A 19,960-nucleotide genomic window follows, 5' to 3' on the forward strand; every position below is an offset into this window, starting at 1 on the left:
ACTTAGATGAGGTTACACAGGAAGGCGTCCAGGCAGGTCTTGAATGTCTCCAGAGAAGGAGACTTCACAACTCCCCTGGGCAGCCTGTTTCAGTGCTCAGTCACCCTCACTGAGAAGAAGTTCTTTCTCAAATTTAAGTGGAACCTTTTGTGTTCCAGTTTGAACCCATTACCCCTTATCCTATCATTGGTTGTCACCGAGAAGAGCCTGGCTCCATCCTTGTGACACTCACCCTTTATATATCTGTAAACATTAATGAGGTCACCCCTCAGTCTCCTCCAAACTAAAGAGACCCAGCTCCCTCAGCCTTTCCCCATACAGGAGATGCTCCACTCCCTTCATCATCTTTGTTGCCCTGCGCTGGACTCTCTCCAGCAGTTCCCTGTACTTCTTGAACTGAGGGGCCCAGAACTGGACACAATATTCCAGGTGTGGTCTCACCAGGGCAGAGTAGAGGGGAAGGAGAACCTCTATTGACCTACTAACCACCCCCTTCTAATACACCCCAGGATGCCATTGGCCTTCCTGGCCACAAGGGCACAGTGCTGGCTCATGGTCGAGTCATGAAGAACCACGATCCATGGAACAAGTTGGTATTTGTATGATTTTCTCAGTGTCTTCTTCCATTATTTCCTTTTAAGGATGTTCTTGCATCCCTCTGGAATTATGATGGCTAGGAGGAAACAGACCTGCCCTAGAAGCAAAGCCATTGCATCTCTACTTTCCCCTCTTCTTTAGCCATTTGTCAATGCTTGTCCCGCTTGCTAAGAGTGGCAAGAGATCCAATTATTGCTTTGTTCCTACACATTTAATGAAAAGAGGCAGTGGGATAAGACAGACCCTATTAATTCCTCACTAAGAGAAAAGCTGCAGCCTTATAGCATGTCTTATTAGACACTGGAGAATATGTTCCAGGCACAGCCTTAAAATGCCCCATCTAAAAGAATAGCTTTAGTTGATATTTTATCAGGTACTAAAAATCAACAAGCTATTATTAATTATTTCTATAGAAATAATATTCCATATTTCCAGAGAAGGGAGGGAGACAGAAGAGCAAAAGTGGCATGATGAGAGAATCACATCAACATAATAAGTATTCTAGGGGTAAACAGTGTATCATCAGTTTTGGCTCTGGTCAGTAGTAAGTCATTACGATTCTCCTCTCATTTACACAGACTTTACACAGCCACCACCTGCAGATTCACTCCCACAGAGACACAAATCAGAATCAAAGCTGCCTAGGATCAGCTGACACATTCATACTCTCACACCATCTTAATGACCTAAATACATACCTGGTTTAACATTACTGCTGCCATCTTTGAGCAAGATCTGAAAACACTGTAGTGAATACCACTGAAGGGGTTTCAGGCAGTAACCTGCTTCTCAGTGAGTCTTTGCTTCCAGACTCAACAACGGTTTTACATACAACAGATGATTAATAAGTTTCTTAATGCGAATAGATCTTTAGGGGGTTTAATACTTGACTTACATATGCTAAAGAAAGAAGGCACATCCTAATGCTGACCTGGTAGAATTCATCTGTATCCATTTATAAGATAATAAAATAGAGAATAGAATTTCTAGAGCTTGAGAATAGTCTTAGTAGAAAACCAACTAATGATGATGATTATTTCCCATGTTTTAGTTTTACTAATATTATTTGCACCCCTGGTCACAGTGATCAGCTCTCAGTAACTCCATCAAGGAAGCTGTTGAAATGAACAGAGTATGTACATTAGCACCACTTGGACAAATCAAGTGCAAGTCAAGTTCTTTAAAAATAGTCAGTATAACAACTGGTGAAAGGTACGTAAATTAATACGTTAGTGACAGGAAGAATTAGGCTCTTGATTTGGAGTTGAACAAGCAATATAATTAAAAAGAAAATTTATTTGTGATATCCATCATGCCACAGGGACGATACAAGCAGAAGTAAATCTTAAAAGGCTGTAAATTACATTTGATGGATGAAGACAGATTTAGTCTTTCAGCTGAATATTTCATTAGTGGGTTTTTCATTTCAAATACTCCAGTGAAACAATTACACCTTAATGCACTCGCCACTCTCCATCTGTATTATTCTGCTCTCCATTCAAAAACCTCCTCTACATATCACTGCTGTCCCACACAACACTACTCATATGAACAACTGGATAAGCTTGTGGGGAATTCCAGTTTCTTAAACTTACTATAGTACTCCTAAATGACAATACAAAACATTGCAGAGTCAGTAGTGTCAAGCACAGAGCTCCACTGCTGCCTATACATACCCTCAGAATCCTGGAATTGAGCAGTGACCACAGGGTGTCAGATTCAATGTGGTACCTTATTCTGGCATCACACAATGGTAGGTTGTTTTGTTTTGTTTTGTTTTTCCTTACAGTAAAAAGGGTGAAGATAAACACGTGTTGCTGTTCTAAGGCCAGATTCAATCTTTTCTATGGAAATCCTTAGAAGTTCGATAGGGCCTTCAGCAAACTGGCTTCCTAGATTTCTCCATCAGATTCACTACCTCTCTGTATTGGAAACAAGGAATAAAAAGTTCTTCCCGTCCATTTCATGTATTCGACAACACTCAGAGTTACTAGTTAATAGCCTGACCAGGAATTCTCTCCGATAGCTTAGATAGTTTTGCAAGATACCTCTTACTCTATTAACGACAAAATTCATTCCTAAGACATCAGAAATTTAAAATTAGAAATTTAAAAGAACTTCTGGGTGCAAATATTGCTTAAAGAGTCAGGGGTTTTCTTCATCTCTCACACATTGTATACAAATTTATTTGCACAGCATAGACTGAAAATATTTGAGGACGCTCGTGAGCACAAATGTACAAGATTAGCAAGACTGATAGCCTTCTACACACGGAAGTTGCAATTAAAATGCTTTTCTAGAAGAGTAAGATATTAAAAACTATCTAGACATTTTTCACAACATAACCCATTCCTGAAGAAACGGAAGTTGTCTTGGGCTTTCACACTTCAGTCATCACCAGATATTAAAAAAACTGCAGCTATAAAATCACAGCTTTTCTGTGTAGTCAAACTATGCTTTACACTTTGTCTAGCCACATGTGCAGCTACCACTCAATAGGCTTTACTCAGTCTCAATGACACCTTTGGCAAAACTCATACTGAATTCAGGATCTGCATTTCACTGCACCTATATTGGACTTAAGCTTAGGTTTAAAGGCCTCCAAGTTTCTGCACCAGATTTTTTGTACCTGCCAGTGGAAGGGGGGAAAAGGTTATCCAAGTCAAACAATAAATAAGTAGTTCAATCAGTATGACACTCCTGTTGCTCTTTTCATATGTTGGGCTTCTGCTGAAATCACAATGATTCTGTGAGGCCATGGTAGGACACTTAACATGTAGTGCTCTGAATATTAGAACAAAATCAGATCAAATATAACCTGCTTTTGTTTAAATTCATACAGTTGACTCGAATATATTAAAGCATAGTTAATGGTTTAACTTTGTTCTGGAAAGATTAATTTTTGATCAAGTATCCCCTGCTTGCATCACTCTAGGTATGTGCTAAATCAGGTAGCACCCATCACATAAAGCCAACATAAAGCCTCGAGAGAAGCAGAAAGCTAACCTAAACCCAATACCTCACGATCTGGCTACTTTGTCAAAGTGTCTTTCAATCCCAGTAGTGCTGGGTGGTCCACCATATACCAGCCCAGCATTCATGATCACAGAATCAGTGCCCAAGTTATGAAGCTGCATAGCATGAGAAAGGCAGATGCAAACCAGTACTCAGTCAGTTGCATTCATGTCATCTTGGCATCCTTGCGATCCTATCATGGACAACAGCCTGCATTACAGAAGCCCTCTCTCCCCAAACCACCTCCCTCTGGCATTCGAGCCCCTGACTGTTTTGTTCTTCTGATTTTGTGTTAGTAATCCAAAGAGACAGGTTACGTGAGAATTTATTCAAGTGCAGTATTTTTTGAAAGGTTGTGAGTTATCCGAGGTGCTGAGTAGAAGTTACACATGTGAAAATACTGTAATTCTCTTTATCAGATCTGACACATTAACTACTATTTGTGAAGTGCTCTTGCAACAGAGTATTGAACACGTCTGCTTACACACATCAATTAATTCACCAGTGAAATGCAGTTACCTTCACAGTGATAAAGCAACCACCCCAAACACTATTTTGTGCCTCAGCTATAACTTCACAATATTTGTAAAGTCCAAGGCAAAGAAACAAACAGTGAAGATGTAGGGAGTTGAGATAGCTTGTATCCTAGCACTGGGCTCCCACTTTAAAACAATCTACTCTTCCAGAGCTAGAATTATCAGAGATGAAATTCAGTGCATCATTTAATAGATGACACTTCCTACTACTTTAAATATGCTGGATGGTTGCAAAAGCCAATTTTTATACTCATCTCATTGCCCATTCCTTGAGGGTCTCTATCCAGTCACAAGCAACTGAACAAAAACTGGTAGCAGTTAGCTCAAACTGTCAGAGTTAAGAAAGAAATTCCATAAATATATCTAACGGAAAATCCAGACGCCTGAAGTCCTTTATTTGCAAAACCATTGAGAGAATTTGCTAACCAGCTGGAAGTATGTGAACTGCTTTTTTTCACCACTTTGCTTTGTTGCTTATGATTCCTCATTATCTCTATTGCTTGTCTGAACTACCTGTCGCATTACTGTTTGCTGACAGATTAAATCTTCTTAAAGGAGCCTTTTCCAAAGAATGTGACTACAGACACATTGTCTCAATATTAAACAACACGGGACTAGCGTAATTACTTTTCTAAAATCAGTATTAGAAGAGATATGATCAACATACACCCTTCTCAATTCTATTAATATCACGTGTACAGAAGATTTAGGAAGTGGGCCCTTCCTTCTGAGATTTCCTTTGTGTTTTACTTCTAATCGGCATGGTAGGACAACTCACCCCTATGCCCTTGCAACCGTGTGGACTGCCAGAGCAATGTCTGCTTAACTTAGCAGTTTTAAGTCAAGCCATCCAGTGGCACACAGTCTCCAGGAACTCACTTATTTCATTTAACAGTACAGATGTAGCTGAAGATTGCACCAGTTTGAAACTAAAGCCAGGAGCAAGAAAACAAGCAGGACCTTTAACCCTGAATCTGTAACAAGTTCCCTGTCTGAAGACATTTGTAATTTTCTGCAGCTGCCTTCTCCTCACTGACCCTGTAGAGGCCTAGACACCATCAGTAGCTTGCCTGGACTTCCTCCAAAGTACTTATCATTCGTCATTATTATACATGACAATGTCCAGCACTTTGTCCTAGCAGAATCTGATCTTATGCTTCTGTGAGCACGTGAAAACATACAGAAACATCACAAAATGACCCCTCTCTACCAGCAGAAGATACCACTTGAGCTTTAGCCTGTCTCAGTGAACAATTCTCTGTGTGAGGGCTCTTCCACTTCATGCAGAAGCTTGCTGCAAGTGTCAAAATGTCCCAAGCTACTTGAAATTTCCATTTCCTTATGTCCTCTTGTACAAAGTACTGCAAAATAGAGCAACGGAAGAGTAGCTCTAAGTCAGGATAACTCGTGCTGAACAGTATTGAAATGGTCTGTGAAATGAAGATGATCATCAATAGTACATGACACAGATGAAAAGCTGCCTGAGATATCATGGTGCTACCAGAGTGTTCTTATAATACAAGTGGTTACTATACAAATGGAACAATCTGGTAACATCATAGGGAACATCAGGATTAATTAGTCTAAGTAAATGAATTATCCCTCAGTCTGTAGGACTCTAATTTGGTGTTGAGTCCCTACAAAACTGAGTCAACTCTTTCACTTCTGATTTTGTTCAAGAGTAACCAAGAAAATACATAAAGATCCCAGTCTGCAGCTATTTCTTTAGTGTTAGTTCCTTATTTCAGATGTTTTCAACTTTAGCAGCCAAAATAAATTAGACATGTCATTCAACTGACAAAAAAAAAATGATCTTGCTTCTATTTACCTCTAGTGACAGAGAACTTTAGGAAAGAATCACCCTTCTGATATAATATATCACCTATTTTTTTTTGGGGGGGGGACAACAGCTAATGACTGATCCATTTAATGAAATGGCTGTGATTCCTCAATATTTTTCACTTCATATATTCACATCCAGGAGTGAAAAGGGTGGACAGAAGAATGGCTACCATCACGACTCAGCAACAGTTCGCAGTCTTCTTTCTCCCCTTGTCCCATAAAGGGACAAAGATGAAGAAAATCACACCTAGGGTCTTCTGTGTGATAGAAACCAATGTGGGTTTTCAGTACAAAGACTTCAGACCAGCTGATGTGCATAGACTGCAACACAAATGCATGGAGTTAAACATCTCAATATTAGCTGAAGTGAAGGCAGAAGGAGAACATGTTGAATGACAGCTCAGCTATTTTGGACTCCTTAGCCACTAACAGGCTAACAACAGAATGGGAGAGGCAGTGTGTTTGCATGCAATAAAGAAAACCAAGGGGCTGAACAGAGAAGCTCGAAGCCAGCTGTGCTCTTTTGCTTTCTGACGTCCATAATTAGGCCATTTCATTGTTTCTCCTTTTCTTGCTGCCAAGCTCCACTGGAAAAGAAATGTCAGCCCACAAACTCACCCATCCTGCATGGCCTGAGAAGACACCCATGACATTTTATCAGGGCCACATTCTTACTCTTTGGTTATTCTATCCTCCAGCAGTGCAAAAGGACCTTGAAGCGAGAACAAATCACACTGGTTGAGGGTTGCCTTTATCAAGAGATGACTTCGGACCAGTATTGGGTTCTTCTAAAAAGCCTATTTTCACCCTCCATCGGCAAAGCTGCTACATCCCTCTTTGGATAAGGACAGCCTGTGTGCCACCTCAGCAGATAATTCTGGCTGATAAAGAACTGTGGGATCACAGCCATATCCTTGGTCCTCCTTTGAGTGTCAAGTCCTGGCATCCACACTTGCTGCCAGCTCCCACAATCACACGTACCGAGCGTGACATACACACACAGCAAGTCTCCCCTTCATGCCTGCCCGCGTCTAAGCACGTGTCTTATGCACTTTACTGAAAGACCTCTACCAGCCCCCTGATCCTCCATGTCAGTTTCAGCTCCTCATCTTGACCTGGGACCCCTCAGCCAGATACATGTGATGCTTGAAGCCACAAAGAAGTTACAGCTTGGTGGATTTCTCACGACAGGGCCTTCCACTTAATTAAGTCCTGTTAGAAGGTGTTTTTCTCAGACTGGTTTCAAGGTCATTGCCCCTACCCCTGTTATATAAGTTCCCCAACGCAGGTTCACCTGTTGCGTAACCTGATGTGGTACCTACTTTCTGGACCATCCTCCTCCAGGTAGGAGTATTCAGTGACATTTCTGCTGCCATTTTTTCTTCACTCACACTTTCATGTCTACACAGTTTGACCTAATTATCCCTAAACTACCTTACAATCTGCATTTTAATTTGAATACATCTATTTAGTCTATTTACTTACTTTTACTCTTTCCTGCAGTGGAGAGATTTGTCTGACAGGGAACACCAGTAAATCACACCCATTATGTCAGGCTCCTTTAATTCCAAAGAGGTTCCTTATTCTTGGCTGTCTGTTGCCATTTCGCATGTAATTTAGAAACAGCAGGCAGCAATTGAACTCTCAGATCTCATTAATACCTACTAAGCCCTTCCAACAAGCAGCAGCAGACTGGATAGTGTTTCTTCAAGGTGATGGGCAAATGTGCCAAAGTTGCCTTTAATTTATATTGCTACTGACACTTTTCAATCGCATAGATTCTTTTCACTTGCATGCTATACTTGTTCTGCTTTATATAATGTGTCCTCTCTGTGTAGGAACATTATGACAATCTAGCAGCAGCCTTTCACACTGTCCAAGTTTATTTTTCAATTCTGAGTTACGAGTTGGCCTTCAACAATTAACAGCTTCATAAATTACATCCACAAAGTACAACCCATACTGAAAGTTTTTATGTATCATTCATCCTTGTAGCTAATTAAGCCTTTTTCATTAAGACAATAAGTCATGAAATACATCAACCACACTTAGGTCAACAACCATTTTAGCCAAGAAAGGTGGTTTTTGGTTTTTTTTATTTTCTTTTAGGGATACTGCTAGATTCATTTCCATGTTTTAGAAAAGTCTCAGCTCAACACTCAGACTGCTTACCTCTCCTTGCCAGATTGGGTTAACAGTATTACACATAATCTTAGATCTCTTCTCCTGTCCATGATGAGGAAGCGCTGGGAAGATGCTATGTTTTCCAGGCTGGATGGAAATCTTCAGATAAGGATCTGGATTGAAGAACATTCCCTTCTTCAGACCAAAAGCCTGGAAATCTGAAAGAAGGTAAATAACCTGATTATTTTTCACATTTCAGGAATTCAAACAATATGGCAGGAATATCTCACTATGTTTCTTGTGAGATAATGTAAAACCAAACCATAATGATCTTGTGATTCAGGATTTACAAATGATTATATAATGAAACTGCAAATTTTACAACCTGAAAGTGCAGAGTGCTCTGGCTTCTACATCAATATTTATTCAACTCAATGTAAGTGATCTGCTGATTTTTCTAAGGAGCTAAGCATTTGGTCAGCCTGATTGCAGTGGTAGGACTATACCGAAAATGAGATCAGTTCATTTAATCACATGGACGTGGCATTTTGTGCAAAACATACGTCACTTCTAGGTATCAATTTTCTCTTCCCATGAATCTTACATTTTATACCACTTTTTTTTATACACAATAAGTCACTTTACTTTTTTTTTTTTTTCCCCACTTTAAAATGTTTCCTTCCCTGCATGGTTTAACTTCACCTGTAGTAACTTAGGAAAACTCTCGTATATAATGTTGAGATTTAAGCGGGGTTTTCTTGCTGCACAAGTCCCAGGGACGGTAACAAGACTCATGCAGACAAAAAAATCTCCAGAAACTTACTCATAATTACTCAAAATTACTCATAATATTCTAAAGAAAGACAAAAAGTCTTTTAACATTTGCCCCTTTGAAACCAATGAGATACAAACCAATCCACAGGCATATCAATAATTTTGCCTAATCTAAAGAAAGACAAAAAGTCTTTTAACATTTGCCCCTTTGAAGCCAATGAAATACAAACCAATCCACAGGCGTATCAGTAATTTTGCCTAAACAGCTACAAACTAAAGACTCTGGCCTTCTTTTTTTCCAGATACTTTTATAGGATTTCTTGGGAAAATATAAGCACTTATTCCTGTTAGAGAGTTCAGTAGCTAATTTATTTTCCACCGCTCTTTGCATGGAGATTGCCCTCCTCTGTTTAAAGCTTTATTTCACATAGAGTTATAAGCACTGAAATGTGTTCTGCCTACTTGCTGTATTGAAGAGGTACAAAGTATTAGTCAAGATAATTTCCAAAACTGCTTAGATATATACCTGAACATGAAATTTAAACACACATTTTTTCTTTTAGGAAGTTTTTGAAAACATTCATTTTCAGAGTCTTTTAATTCTCTTGTGATTAAAAACCTAGGTACTCTGGTGGGCTGCAGGAGACCATTCAAAACCCTTCAGGTAGATATTTTGGATGAATCTGAAAATGACACTCTTTCCACATGAACATCAGCATTTTTCCCAGAAATCAGCTATATCAAGAACAGCGCTAAGATTCACCTAGTTGTATTTTGCTTCCTTAACATATGGTAATAGCCAACACAATAAAATGTGCAAGTTAAAAAGAATCACTTTTGTTCTGGTTGGTTTTAATTATCTATTCCAGCACATAAATCATGTTGCAGATATTCAAAAGCTGTTGGGCAGATGGTCCCAAAACAGACTGTATTTTAAGAATCTCATTCTTGTGACGTCCTGTAAAAATCAACAGAAAATAGGGGATATCACTACTAATAGCCTATTTGAAAGCATTTTGCTGACAGTATGTACTGCCATGGTCCTATCAACAGTATTACACAAAGAAAATATCTGGTTCAAACTGATATATCACTGGATTTTTTTTCTAAGTGTACAATCTTTATGTAATCAGCATGTATCGCATCTATCAGCCCTGCTGGAATCTTATATGGCAAACTCTCTTGCTTTGGAAGTTATACTGTTAGAAGTGCATTCCAGAAATAGAAACCAAGATTGCAAAAGCACTAGGAATGACAAGGCCCAGCAGTGTAATAGTGTCAGGCTGCTAACATATGAGAGGAGAGAAAGACCTCTGGGATCTTATTTTCTTTCTCTCTGATGTTTCCTCAAAAGATTCTGAAACTGAAATATTTATTGCTGTATATGTTTCTGATTTTTTTTTTCCTTCAAAGAGAGACCATACTATCTTTGGGTACCACTGTGCAAAGAAATAGTTTATTGCTAGACAGAGAATAACTAGCACATAATTATGTATACTTACATATTATGTATCATAAAGAACATACATATTATGATGATGTACCAGTCTCTTGCCACTTATGGGAATTAAGCACAGCCATGAAGGTGAAGGTACTCCTAACCTGAGTTAGTAGTCTAATTTTTGTATTTGGATGAGAAAAAGTATTTTAGCTAAGGACACAACAGTTTTCTAAAATGCCAGTTTTCTAAAAAAGTCAGAAACTTCAATTTTTAATGTTCAGAGCACACAAAGGGATAGCAGAAATTGCTTTCTCAAGGACAAATGTCCCAGTTATACTTTCATCTCTCACCACAAATTCTCGGCACTGTGAAAAACAGATCATCAAAAATACAAAAGCTCTGAATAAAGCCACACAGTCATCTGCAGATATAAGGAAGTCCACTTAATTTGAAGTGGAACCTATGGATGTTCTAGCTTCTTGTAGCCAAAGGCTCAGGTACTCTCTTACCACGGCTGGGTAGCATCCTAACAGAAGAATCCCAGCTATTCTGCTTTCCCAAATGGAAATATTTCTCTCTTATCTGTATTGTCTTCAGAAAAAGGCTCTGAAGATACGAAATATTTAAGTGATGATTTAAGGTTAAGTGAATTTAAATCTTTGGTGAAACCAATGAAGTCCAAAAGGCTTAGATGTACCTTGCTGTACACTGTAGTTTTACAATGTATTTCTTGGAGGCATATGAGCAAATGCTAACAAAATAACTCATCTATGCTTTGCAAAGGTGTATTTTCATCCAGTCTCTTCAAAATGTTATTAATATACCATATGTTCCCATTTACTCATAAATCACACTTCAGCATGAAAGAGGTTCTACACATCTATCAGTTTGATCATGTCAGGCCATCTTTCACAAAAGATAACAGAGGGAAGGGATCCAGGTGGAGACACACCAACCCCAGACTCTTTCATTGCCTCAGACTTTCAGTAATTGTAAGAACCTGCATCCTAATCCAGGTAGGCTCACTTCATTACAGAAACAATTGCTTATACTAACTGCTGCCTGTTGCTGTCCCCAAGTGAATAATGAATTAATTCCAACTTCAGGGCTTCCCTTCCATATATGCTGATCTCTCAGTGTCTGGATGAGACCTAAAGAAGTGTTGCTCTAGGTCACCTCAGGTGGGCTATAGACTTCCCTGACTGTCTTGTAAAGGATCATTCTGCAAATCCATTTTCCATGCAGCATTATAAACTTAGAGGCACTGATGACTGCATAACAATGGAGATTCTATTTTTGCGGCAATTTGGAAACTAGTGTGTGTTTATTAGCAGAACATGGAACCAGGTGAGGATATCAATTCTGACAGACACAGCTTGAAAACATTGTGTTTTATCATGTTTGATTTTGCCTCAGTGCAAGTGACTAAGCTTTCAAAATGTCAGGGGAGAGGAATTATTTGGGTTTGTAGGTCACATTTTGTCATACTTAGCAAGGAGATTCTCTGATGGCAATGATCAGCAAAACTATGGTGAAGTTGGAATTTCAGTTCCCTGCAGGCATAGCAAGGTACTGGTCCAAACCCATGCTTGAAGAAGCATGACAGAAAAGTATGTGGAATCAGAGCAAGAACCAGAGTCTGGAGCAGTTTGGTTTCCAAATCAATTAAATTTAGCCTGGTAATCAATCTACTAGTTCTATGTTAAAGAACTTAGAAGCTGTTGTACCCGAGAGCTGAGCTTTTGCCAACAGCTTCGGAAGAACTTTCCTAGAAATAATACACCAAGCTATTCTGTGCCGTTTATAAATATGTCCTAAGAAGACTGAGTCCACCTAGTCTCTTGATGGTCCATATTTTACTTCACTGAAGTACACAAGTCTACAAACCAGCAGAAGGGTCAAAGACCAACGAGTACCGGAGCTACTAGTTTTGAGAAACTGATATTGACGTTCTAACACAGTTGGCAAATTCCTTCCAACGAAAGACAGCAAGTACTTAATGTCCTGTGAGTTTCCAAGCACCACCCAACCAATTCCAATAGATGACTTGTAGCTAGTTATACTGACACTTGTGGAAGAGATCATTAAGCTCCAGTAATTCTATGGTCAACTCACTGAATTCACATTTTTCTTACTTAGCGTATTACCCAAGTGTTTTCAGAACCAGGAAATGATACAAATTACTCATGAGTAACCTGATCCCCTGAGAATATGAAGACAGCTTGAGTTAGGTCAAACCTGCCCAGAATATATCTAAAAGCATAACTAATGAGGGGTTACAGTTTTACACTGAAGGAGAGAAGATTCCAACTAAATATTAGGAAGAGATTCTTCACCATGAGGATGGTGAGACACTGGAACAGGCTGCGCAGTGAAGCTGTGGATGCCCAACCCCTGGAAATGCTCAAGGCCAGGTTGGCTGAGGCTTTGAGCAACCTGATCTAGCAGAAGGTGTTCCTTCCCATGGTAGAGGCATTGGAACTAGAATGATGTTTAAGATTCTCTCTGACCTCCATTCTGTGATTCTATGATTCCACCATAAAATTACCAGGACACTGGAAAAACCAAAGAGTCACTGGAAAGACCATAGTCAATTTAGATTATGATTTATCTTGATGAATACCAAAATGGAATGTAATATCTCTATGATCTCCTCATTAATGACAGAAAATACAAATACTGTCATCTTGGTGGGATCCTGATAGTACATGTATCAAGGCACAATAAACCATCTTCATGATCCATCACCACAAGAGAGTTGCTAATTAAGATACCAACAGACAGCTCCAACATTTGCAAAGCTGTCCTTTGCAAATTCCCAAAGAGCCGTCAGCTCAGGTCTGACACTGAATAAATGTTCTTGAGCAGGACTACTATCTGGCTTGACCACCAATGAGGTAAAGTAATCGCCATGGTGCTAATATGTCAGGGTTTCTTTTGCAGAGTGCACTTTGCAGAGCTTGATCAGAACAAGTACAACCTGTTTTAGAGGGTAACAGTTTGTATACCTAAACTACCTAAGACATAATGGTGGCTTCAAAGGAGGAAAGAACAAAACTCCGCTTGCTCAAGAATCAACAGGAAGCATGCAGGTACTGCCTCTCAGCTACGCATTTTTAGAGCAAACAGAAATTATTTTAGCTACTAGTAGTGTAATAACCTTTCAACAGTAAGAGCACAGCAATATTGCATTGACTTTGAAATGCCAATTTAATTCAGGCAGCAGTATATGATACCAAAATTTATCATAAGGAAAGTGAACATATTCACAGAAGTATTGCATCTGGTATTAGATTTCAAGAAGGGAATATTGAGGAATTTTAGAAATCAAACAGTAATGTGCAGTGATAGGAAGTCTTAAAATCCAACAGAGCAAAATAATGCACGGGCATTGACAAAGACACTACATAATGTACAAAAGATTACTGCCTCGATCAGTTACTGAACGAGGTTCTGCAACTGGTGATACACAACGGGTTAAATCATATCATTAAAGTGGTTCTTTCTGCTCTCAGAGATCTACAGATATATAGACAGACTCCATTTTACTTTCTAAAAGAGAAAGAATTTGCTGATGTAGCTACCCAAGGAGGTGCTTAAAGATCTGAGATTAAAAAAACCAAACAAACAACTAACTGGAGCAGATAAACCCAAACATTTCTGTCACATGGGGCTCCCAAGCAAAATACTAAAGACAGTGAAAAAGAGAAAATAATTTTTCTCGTGGGAAATACTACAAGAGAAAATGAAACGGAATCTCATTTGTGTAAGGAAGGGGCAGCAGAGGTATCAGGAAGGAAACAGGTCTATTAATAAACGAAGAGGCATAGAGAATTCAGTTATTCAAAAATGGCTGAAAGACGGGCTATCTTTTTAATTGTCTTAATCAAGAAGGAAAACACAGAAAATGACTGAACAGCTTAACACAGCGAGAGGGAGTTTTTATCACTGCAATTAACCCCCGGAGCAAAGCACCATCTCTCAGAATCCTCAGATCCAGACTACAAGCCTGTCTGTAAGATATGGCTGAGCCAAACTCACACAAAGCTCCACACCATGGAACAAGGTGGCCTGTGTTACAGAGGATAATGAAACAGTTGAATTCAAAGCCTTCTGAGGACTTTAAATCTATTAGTTTAGAGCCCTGCAGTATTTTGTAGGCACAAAATAATTTGGAGGTGAGTCACCTCACCTTTGCACAAACTGTGATGGGTAAGAAGAAGTTGAGTGATAAGTAACTCAGGTTTATAAAGAGTCAGCTTGAGTTGGGGAGGGCAGAAGAACAGGCAGGTTTATAGCAATATTAAAAAACCAAAATGTAGTGGCTAGAAATCCTGTTATAAAGTCAATCACTAGGATTTCAAACAATTGTTGGAAGACAAAGCATATTATAGATCTGCATTCTGATCAAGCATTTCATGGTAACTACCATTGTCAAAATGACCCTTAGCAGACCTAATGCTATTTTCAGTTGTGATTTACACTCTGACTTCCACAAACTGACAACTGATGTTACCTGAATATCTGATCTGAAAGCCACATGAAAATAACTAACAACACTTCTCAGAGAGGTGTGAGGAGGATAAATGCCCGAATGTTTTTGAAATATTCAGATCTTCTGGTTATTTGTTCCACAAGAACACTTAAAAATAAAGAGTGTGCAAACACATATGTGAAATATTAACCCCTGAAAAATGTTATTTGATGCAATGCATAGCTAGGAGGCATATCATGCAAACCTTATGATACCACTTTCTAAATATACCAGCCAACAGAATGGTTTCAAAGACTTTCAGCAAATGTGTTATTCTGCTGCTAGACCATGAACCTTCACTGAAGTAGTTGGTACATGCTGGAAAGCTTAGCACATTTCTGCTTTTTGTACTTCATGTGAGAGTTCTGACACTTTCAGCCGCCTTATCAGAAGTGTGACATTCACTGGTAACAGCAGAAAAGTCATACTGGAAAGTAAATGCAAAGTGGCTGCATAGCTTTCCTTAAAGACTGTATTTAATCTAGCTAAATTAGGCTTACAATATTTTTCTTGGTATTTTAAATAATGAAAGCTATAATAATACAGTCATCATATAAATGATTAAGCAGCTTAATCGTGGGAAATTATCTTCTTTGAGATCAGTGTTGTTAATGAAACTATTAATCTGAACTAACTTTTCGCAGGACCAACTTCCAGTATTTAAGGAAGCAAACACAAAGAAATCTTCTACTGACATACTGCAAACTCTCAGGTATTTCCATTCTCAAGAAGTCAGTGATCTCCTTTTGCCCTGAAGCATCAGTTTATGCTTTTTTCTTTGTTTGAACTTTTATTTTTTTCAATCCAGAAATCTTTTCTCAGAAAAAAGTTCCAGTGAAACCAGTTGGATTTTGTCCAAGCAAATCTCAGTGAAACTACAGAAATAATAAAGCACTTTGTCACCAACTTTTAGGAGTTTGTTCCTGTACAGTTCATTTCAATGTACGGTCTCAATGGAGTGTTTAGGCAGTGGAAGAAGCAATACAAGTCAGTTGAAACGGACCGATGTTCAGTACTTCTTGGGATATGGCCTACTTCAAGATTTTTCTCTCCCATTTTAATATATTTTTCTTAAAATGATATAGTAGAAGGCATAGCTCCTGTCACACCCTTCAGATGATGAACAACTTAGGGCCTGACAGCTTTTTGTTAGTGCAGCACCTAACGCAATGGTCTCCAGTCAGACTAATGGTATTTAATTTCTTTTTTTTTCTTTTTTTTTAATTTCAACTAAATCAACCATAATTTGGAAAGCTAACTTTTAAGTAATGACAACGAAGGTGACAGTATACAAAAATACAGCTTTTGAAAATAAATCTATACGAGCTGAAATGACTTGTGGTAATACAGAGGTTATTGCTGCAATAGCAGTGCAAACAGAAAGGAATCCCAGCTCCTTTCGATGCCTCTGGAAGGCTGGCTTGATTTGCATTTTATTGGGTAGCATAAGATACATGAATAGCAATAATTTTGCTTCGAGAAAGACAACATTTTTTTAATTAAATAAGAAGGTAATAAATAAACGCTTGTGATGTGTTAATACGTTAATTTCAGAAAGACTGAAATTGGGCTATTTTAATACCAAAGATATTTTATAAAATAATTGAGAGCTCAAAGCCTTTCATATACCTGTGATGATGCTGTTAATATTGATATGATATAAATGTAAATGAATTGCTGTGAAACACTAGAATAAAATATCCCAAATGTATTACATGGTATGGTCTTTGTATACTGAGAAACAAGCCATAAATTAGGTAGTTCATAAAAGGGTTCACTGAGACAACGTTATTTAGCAGTCTTACAAATTATTACTCTTAACATTTCTTGATCTACTAGGCCAAGGAATCTGAGAGAGTCAAAAAATGTTACTAATTCTGGGAAAGATTTTCTGTGTAAGATTATTTAAGAACATTGAAAAATATTAACTCTATTTTCAATGAGCTAAACCCATGGTTTTATCAAATTAATACGACTGGGTGGGTGCCCAATGTTCAACCCAGCAAAACTAAGTGATGCGTTAAAAGAACCCCATCTAATGTCAGTCTAACCTGCCATTTATCACATATAACCTCTCAAGAACCACACTGACCACTTAATTGGAAAAGTACGGGGTTGCATGCTCAGTATTAAAGAGATATAATAGTCCTAGTTGACTTGAACATAACTTAGAGATAAGCTTGAAATAAGCTTGTAATGTGATGCCTATCTGAGTGTAGGACTTTATGCAGAAAGGCCTATGCTTGTAAAAAATTTGAACTAGGGTAACTGGGGTATAAAACCACTATTTTTTCTTTGTACTACTTCCTCAAAGGATTTCCAAGTCAAGTTCAGGATCTTCCTCTTTGTCTTCCAGGACCTAAAACACATGAAAACCAAACAGCAAGCACAGAACTCCAAAATGAGAGCCTTACTCATTACTCCCTTTTGACAAAACGATTTTTTTTCTGCAGAAGTGGTTTACAGATTGTTACCAAAGTCAGATTAAATGGTCTGTAGCTGCTCCATGGAACCACGTTAAGCCTTTAAAATCTCCTGTGACATGCCAAGTAACGAGGCTGAACATTCTTCAGAAACTGTAGAGGACTGAGAGCAGTTTTCTGGCTCAAGAAATCCCAGAGTCACTGCTGAGCAATCCAGACAAGTTTGTGCACCACGGTGCATGGATTCACCTCAGGTCCAGACCAAGACTGTGGAACGTGCTCTCCGAGAAACAGAGGACTACCACAAATCATATTTTGCTCTGCAAGTAAAGCTTGTGCCTTTGATCTTGCTTTCACTGTCCTACATATATAGTACCACATTTCATTATAGACAGGAAAACCTAACACAACCCCAAAACTCTACTTGAACAAGATACTTCAGCACATAACTCTTGTTGAAGGAAGTGTGGCAATAATCAAAGACATTAATTCTTTCTCAGCATCACTTCTATAGCAACAGGCATAAAACCAAGCATTAACACATACACATACATACATAAAAATGGAAGATAAACATGAAAGGTTTTAGTAACTTCAGTTTCCCACTCTCTGAGCTTAAAACTTCCACATCATCAGTGACTCACCTGACAACGAAAAACTTATCAGTCTCCGACTTCCTTGTCCCTGGATTGAATCTTCATTGGTGATGCTTTTAAAAATCTGCTGGAAGAAAAACAATGGTGAGAGAGTAGTCTTCAATAACTCCTGAACAGACAAATTACTTAGTAACTGGCTTTTTCTACAGATTCTTAGTTTTACAACTAAGAACCAATTAGATGACCACTAATCAAAACAATGCTTTTATCCAGGTAATAATTTAACCACTAATGGCCTAAGTCATCTCTCCCTGAAGGATTTTCTTTAAGAAAATAGAATGATAAAAAACTACTGTAATTTAAAAATAGCAGTTCCTCACCCAAAAGGGAACTGATATATTAAAGAACAGGAGATAAAAATAGCGCATAAGCATGGGGATGTCGCTCTTGCCTCTAAAACCAATTTATGTCTTTATAACATCTTATTACTAGTGTAGAAAATCTTGTTACAGAAAGTTTATTGCATACAAGTAAGAAAGGCTTCTGAGAGCTTACTAACAGCCTGTGTGAAAACTGTGAATTATTAATAAGTATTGAGAGTGATCTGAGAAAAAAAAAAAATCAATAGATGACCCTTTGTACTCCACGGTTCAGGTTTAATGCCAGTCTTTGGTCCAGCATGTTTATTGGAGGGCTGCTGTTGCGAAAATTAGGGCCCAGGCTGCCTTCTGGGCATGGTCAGAACTGGGAAGCAAGAATGCCTTTGAGCCAGTGTCTGGGGCACCAGCAGGAACACACCATCAGCAGTTTTCACTGCTGTTGCCCCAAACAGAGCAGAGGAGATGCCACCAGGAATCAGGCTCCAAGTTCAGTAGGGAGGTGGTGGTGCTGTTACAACCTCCCACCAACTTTGGAGTCAAACCAAGCACTGCTCTGCTCCCAGGAAACCGCAGCTCCTCACCACTCTTGCCATTCGGCTGTTGGGCAAAAAAAGAAAAAGCACATTTATGCAGTGAAGTTCCAATTTCTGGCAGGAAACAGTAACTGAAGTCCCACTCAGCTGTGACTCACTCCTCAATATATTAAATATTGTGCATTCAAGCTTAACTTAGAAAACAAGCAGCTCTTTGCCCCCAGAGAGTTCAAAGCCTGGGCAAGGGGGCAATGCTGCCCAACTAGCAGGGACAAAGCAACAAGCAAAACCTGCAGGTCAAGAAATAAGTGAGGCCTAGATCATAAATATATAGGGTGAATTTAGCAACATTATTTAAAAAATGGGCACTGTTGGACTTAACTTTTCATCATAATCAGTTTGTTTCTTACAGACTCTGTAAATGGGAAAAAGGGCACTGAGTAGAGCTGGACTAGGAGCAAACTCCAATACAAATATCCCTGCTGGATCATAGCTGCCCAATTACAATTGCACTTTAGGACTTCTCAGAAAAGCAGGTTTCAATCTATTTATTAGTCACCACTGACTTCTAAATAGAGACATATTTAAATCAGAATATTATACATGACTACAAGAATTTTAGGACAAGAACTCAGTAACCTTTACCAGCCAAAGCTGTGAACCCACCAAAAACCAATGACATTTCCTTGTCAAGATGTATTTTTCATACTACTTCACTACCTGGCATTTATTACACATTATCCTTTAATGCTTACTACTTATGGTCTTGTTCTTGATTCTGTCCTGGGCCAAATGACCTAGATATGTGCACATTGGCAAAACATGTGCTTTTTTCCACTACTTAAAAAATTCTCTGGGGTTTTTAGATCTGCCACTAATCAGTATGAATAGTTTAACCGTCTGTGCTTTGAACAGACTAGGGTGGATCTGATAGGGTCCTGCAAATAGCAGCCTGTTGAAAACCTGAAAATATGTTGCTATTAAATGACCCTTTTTGGGCCATGTCTACATCAGTGAAACTGTATTGAGACAGTTATGCTTTATATTACACTGGTAAAACTTCACCAGTATGGCCAAAATTGTACTGGCAAACCTTGACACTATACAAAGACAGTAAAAACACATCCAACTCCATTAAGTGAAACAACAAAGAAGAAAAATTATT

General features: G+C 38.6%; 1 protein-coding gene across 4 annotated transcripts in view; it reads right to left on the reverse strand.

Moving 5' to 3' along the window:
- HECW1 (HECT, C2 and WW domain containing E3 ubiquitin protein ligase 1) overlaps positions 1-19,960 on the reverse strand; it is a 273,365-nt gene that overhangs the window by 88,211 nt on the left and 165,194 nt on the right. For all 4 annotated transcript variants that reach the window (XM_065831014.2, XM_065831015.2, XM_071804706.1 and 1 more), the window contains 2 exons: positions 17,931-18,006; positions 8,163-8,332 (listed from right to left, as the gene is read on the reverse strand). In XM_065831014.2, the coding sequence (XP_065687086.1) occupies positions 8,163-8,332; positions 17,931-18,006 (246 nt within the window). The remainder of the gene's footprint in view (positions 1-8,162; positions 8,333-17,930; positions 18,007-19,960) is intronic.

The sequence above is a fragment of the Patagioenas fasciata genome, chromosome 2 (genome assembly GCF_037038585.1).
Source record: "Patagioenas fasciata isolate bPatFas1 chromosome 2, bPatFas1.hap1, whole genome shotgun sequence".
Classification (NCBI taxonomy): Eukaryota; Metazoa; Chordata; class Aves; order Columbiformes; family Columbidae; genus Patagioenas; species Patagioenas fasciata.